This window comes from Mastigoproctus giganteus, chromosome 7 (genome assembly GCF_048544385.1).
Source record: "Mastigoproctus giganteus isolate SK-2022 chromosome 7, ASM4854438v1, whole genome shotgun sequence".
Lineage (NCBI taxonomy): Eukaryota > Metazoa > Arthropoda > Arachnida > Uropygi > Thelyphonidae > Mastigoproctus > Mastigoproctus giganteus.
In genome coordinates, this window is record NC_143581.1 from 86,703,147 (window position 1) to 86,708,709 (window position 5,563).

Consider the following 5,563-nt stretch of genomic DNA (forward strand, 5'->3'; position numbering starts at 1 on the left):
CATACCATCGACGCGTGAATTGAACAAGAAATTCATGGAGACTGCAAGGGCAGCCAGTATCCAGGAATGCAAATGTGCCAAGGATATGAAATGGATCCGAGAATCATATATGTGTAATTTTGAGGAATCTGAACCCACAAGTAACTGGAAATTGCAGATTCTACGTTCAACGGTGCACAAGGCGCTTGAGACTGCATGCATACAGAATTCAACTTGTACAAGCTCTCAAGTCCAATGATCGTCCACAACGCTATGCATTCGCCACTGACAGGATGAAAAGGCTGGGTGAGGATAATGGATTCCTAAGGCGATATTCATTGATGAGGTACTTTCCAGGTTTCAGTAGCACACCAAAAGTAAAAGTGATTTGCGGAATCATGTCTGATTCCGTATAATGGAACCATTTTTCTTTCATGAACCATCAAAACAATTATCTACAGATGTTGCAGAATCATGTTATTCCCCAGTTCGTTAATCTCGATGAAGTGATTTTCCAGATAGACGGTGCTCTAGGCACCCCTACAGTGAGGAAAGGAGGTTTCAGATAACATTTCCAGTTCGCTGGAGCGATAGAAGGGTGAGGGATCCAATCTCTCAGCCTCCTCGCTCTCCTGACATAACTTCCACCACTACCACACTTGGCGTGCGTATGTCAACCATGTCGTGTACCAAAGGAAGGCACACATAATACGGAAGCTACAGCAGAATATTGCTGATGGCGTGATTAGCGACATTTGTATGAAGAAAATAATAAGTTGCATTCGCAGTTTTCGTCCGTATGTACGTGTAGCAAATTGAACCCTCTAAATGACTTTTGGGGACAGTTTCCAAAAAAGCTAAATATAAAATTTAGCTCTCCTGAGGATAATGGATAAAAGATAGAGATCACAAGAATATTATCGTCTTACTCTTGCACAGGCTTGAATCACCGTCAACTCAAAAGCATGTACTACTATACTCTCGCCCTAACAATTCAGCTATGTCGGGACATTAGATGCGCAGGAAAAGTCTGATCGACATCAGCTTCTCGCATGGGTTCAGTCTATCCCTGAGAAGGCTTTAGGCCAAATTCCGATATTATAATCCTCAGTTAACTCGTTAATTTCCACCCATACAGAAATATTGCTATTTATATTCGGATCAGAGTGCCTCAGACTTAGAATATTCTTAGGAACTTTAATACCAAATTTTATGCCGATTAGGTCAATCTACTGTATTTCCTCTATTTCCTGTATTTCACTGTACGTTATGAAGTACAGTGAAATGAAAACATTTGTATATATTCACAACTTAATGAAAAGTGTATTAGCCATTTATACAGTTTAGTTCAGTATTTTTGTCTATTTACTTTCGTTTCAATTAATCTTAGAAAATGGAAAATTCAGTTAATCTAACGCGCCTGATTTTTGTTTTTGCTTTAAAAGTTTATTGCGATATAAATTCTCCTAAACGTAATGGCCACGTTATGTCTTAACTAGGCCGATGACCTGCATACAAGCGAATAATGCGTTCTCAGGACCATGACCCTGCTTGGTTACCTATATTACTAGGGACGAGGTTTTGCGCCAATAGTAGAGCACACTCTTATACTGGAAAGCGAAGCGACTAGTACAATATGGAAGACACGGTACTGGTGACGGGTGCATCTGGTTTCATAGCTTCTCATCTCATTCAGTTGTTGTTGAAAGAAGGTTACAAAGTACGTGGGACAGTAAAAAGCCTCAAGAACGACGATAGGATTCGATCTCTTAAGAATTTATGTCCTGAATCGAGATACGCTTTGGAACTAGTGGAGGCGGATCTTACGAAAGATAACGGATGGCTAGATGCCGTGAGCGGCTGCAAATACATTATGCACGTCGCATCTCCAGTTCCAAACTCCCCACCACATTGCGAGGAAGAGGTGATAATACCAGCGGTAGAAGGAACCTTAAGAGTATTAAAAGCCTGTTCTGAATCCGGGATGACCAAACGTGTGGTACTAACCAGTTCTATTGCTGCTGTGCACGGAGAAAATACAGAAGAAGGAAGGGTGTACGATGAAGATAACTGGACTGATGTCGACTCTCCTTATTTAGAGGCTTATGCTAAGAGTAAGACGTTGGCCGAAAGAGCAGCTTGGGAATTTATTGAACAGCTTCCAGTTGGTAAGAAATTTGAGCTCGCTGTTATTAACCCTGGCTATGTTTTGGGTCCGGTATTGCTGGGGACTGTTTGTACAAGTGTAGAATTAATGAAGCGGCTTTTAGATGGATCCATGCCTCTTCTTCCCAAAATTCATCTCAGTGTTTGCGATGTTCGAGATGTTGCAGCTGCCCACTTAAGAGCAATGACGAAAGTTGGAGCTGTGGGTCATCGTCACATTGTCTGTTCCGGTCATCTGTGGTTACAGGACATCGCCCACATTGTGAAGAACGAATTTGGCTCACAGGGATACAAAATTCCTATTTGGAACGCACCATTCTTTGCTTTGTGGCTGTGGAGCTTTTTTGACAAGTCGCTCTTACTTATCTTGGCTTTTATTGGAAAGGAATACATTTTTGATAACCGCAGAATGAAAAAAGTGCTAGGCATAATGCCTCGGGATGTCAAATCCTTTATTATTGATACCGTGTTCAGTCTTATCGAAAGCGGTGTTATTAAAAAAGCAAAAAATTACAGGAGAAACATACATTCAGAAATAATAAAGTAAGTGTATTGATTTTTGTTGTTAAAAATGTATGTTGTTGATACGTTATGATAAAAGAAATGTAGTAGAGAAATATGGAAAATAAATGTGAAAATGCTAAAGACTAAAATTTTTACTGAATTCAAATATTTACATCATTACATTTGCCAGTTTAAAATGAAAATTACTGACGGTTGATTTTCTCTGACCAACACGTAACGCTGTAGTGGATTAAAAGAGCATGTGTGTGTGTGTCTCACACATGCTCTTTTAATCCATTCTAGCATTCGAAAATAAATATGAATATGCTAAAGACTAAAATTCGTATGGAAATAAAATATTGACATAAATAAAATCAATTTTAAACTGATGGTTTATTTTTTTCTGAATAACACTTAACGCTATAATGGCTTAAAAGAGCATAATGTTAGGGTCAGGCGCTATCTGTAGTTTCCCACATCTGCGCACTATGTACCCTGTGAAGAAATACCGTACTACTATAAATGCCAGGAAAGTGTTCTATGTTGAATCTATCTATCTGTGTATGTTTTTCGGTGGCCCCAAGACTCTCGTCCAAATCCATCTTTAAATTTTATCTATAATAAACTCTGAGTAGAGGCCTGAATATATGTTATGTAGTGTACACGTTAGTATGTGTGTGTGTGTGTTATATTCAGGCTACTTTGCCACCATTAAGCAGCCAACACCTGAGCAAAAAAAAACCCAACCAAATCATAATATTAGGGTCCCCTCTAAATGATTACATCTACCCATATTTATTTTGTCTGTAAATTGGGTGTGTTCTCTGTTCGATTTGCCTGTTTGCTGGACGGAAAAAACCTAGTTTCTGGGGGGGGAAAACCTTACTATATGCGCCTGAGACCGACTTACTCAGCCACGGAGTTAAAAAAGCCCATTAAGTTCCTCCCGTCATTGACAGGATTCGAACCCGGGCCTTTTCCACCCGGTGTGGGGAGGACGGTGACGATACCACTGTGCTACCGCACAGACGCCAACACCTGGGCAGCTGATTCCTGGTGACCGTCCCTGACAAGTAGAGCCGGACATCGGTCTACTATAGACCTTACTGTGCAAATTAGCACTAATTTAGGGAACACTTCCCTATCCAAAGATGCTTTAACTGCCATAAATATGGTCACATTGCCAGAGACTGCAGTCAGAAAGAACCTGTTTGTGGTCACTGTGCAGTAGCTGGCCATATTACAAAAATTGCAAAAATAAGTCTCAGCAGCCAAAAATGTGCTACTTGCAAGGCAGCACACGGCTGACTGACTATACACATAGTATCAGGGATGATAAATGCTCCAGTTATAAAAAAAATGCAAAACTTATATAATCTAGCACCAACTACGGGCCAGATTGAAAACATAAATGTGACTAGGGCTCTAAATCTCGTCCAATTGAATGCTCAAAGAGCAAGAGCTGTTGTAGATCAGATCAAACTCAAATTAGAAGAAAATAATATAGATATCTTGGTACTCCAAGAGCCCTACACACACATATGGGTAAGGTTCAGGGATACCCAAGAGGCTATAAAATAATAGAATACACCTCAGGTGTCCCTTCTACAGCAATAGTAGTTAAAAATACTGACCTTACAGTCACCTCTGCTCCACAGTGGGAGTGTGTGCCCATATCACCAGTGCTGTAGGACAGTTTTACATTATTTCACTATATTCCAGACCAGGTGAAGATATAAATCCAGGCGTGGAGATATTTTCAAAGAGCCAGAACATCTTGGCCACAAAATGAAGTGTATGTACTGAGAGATTCTTACAGAACTCTCAGGAATCAGTATACAGCCCTCATAAGAGACAAGAAAAAGTAATGCTGAAGGCACTTAGTGGAAACTACTGGAAACTATAACCCTTGGGGAGTTGTCTACAGAATAGAGACCAACAAGCTGCCAAGAGGAGATGTCTTAGAAACTACTGTCAAACCAGATGGAACCCCAACCCTGTGTTGGGTGGATTCTGTAAATAACATCCTAGACAGTATCATTCAGACTGAAACTGAGAATCGTTCCCCCACCCAGCTAGACATTATAAAAGAAAACACTGAATATGATAATGCCAATATACTATATAAGACTTAGAAGTAGAACTATCTAAAACCAAAAACAATAAATGCCCAGGTTTTGATCTCTTAGAGGTTGAGATTATCAAAAAATTATCGGAAATAGCACGAGACAAATCAATAGCACTATACAATAACTGCATGACAGAAGGTATATTCCCCAAAATATGGAAAAAAGCAGTGTTAAGATTAATTCTCAAAAACCCTGAAAAACTCTCTATTGATCTCAAATCATATAGACCAATAGCCCTACTCCCTGTACTAAGGAAAATATATGAAAGACTAATATATAGCAGATTAGCTCAATATTACCCAGAAGCAGGTTTAAATTCCAACAATCCGTATGGTTTTAAGCAGGGCAATTCTGCGGAGGATGCCATGCACCACCTACTGACAACAGTTAAAAACACAGAGGAGAAATATATGCTAGCAATCTCCATTGACTTTGCTGGGGCATTTGACTCACTCTGGTGGCATAGTGTCCTTAGGAGACTCCGCCAGGCAAATGCACCACAAAACATCTATAAGGTAATAAACAGCTACCTTACAGACAAAAATGTCTCAGTACGCACAAGGTTCCAGGAATTCACACGCCCTGTGAGTGAAGGCTGCCCACAGGGTTCAATCCTTGGCCCTTTCTTCTGGAACATTGTTCTGGACGAACTTCTGGCCTTGGATCTGGGCCCCGTGGAATGCCTGGCCTTTGCAGATGACATTATTTTCCTTGTAAAAAGTAACACGCGAGTGATTGTAGAGAAAAGATCAAATGCCGCCCTCTTGCAGCTGCAGGAGTGGGCA

At 40.4% G+C, this 5,563-nt stretch overlaps 1 protein-coding gene across 1 annotated transcript; it reads left to right on the plus strand.

Annotated features, from left to right (window-relative positions):
* The first annotated feature begins 1,615 nt into the window (after window positions 1-1,615).
* On the plus strand, window positions 1,616-2,692 carry LOC150083045 (uncharacterized). Its single transcript, XM_090378371.1, has one exon. The coding sequence runs from the start codon at window positions 1,616-1,618 to the stop codon at window positions 2,690-2,692; it is 1,077 nt and encodes a 358-aa protein (XP_090234497.1).
* The last annotated feature ends 2,871 nt before the right edge of the window (window positions 2,693-5,563 follow it).

Excerpts from the sequence above, each read along its gene's own strand:
- LOC150083045 (XM_090378371.1), top strand. The coding sequence starts at position 1,616 with ATGGAAGACACGGTACTGGTGACGGGTGCATCTGGTTTCATAGCTTCT.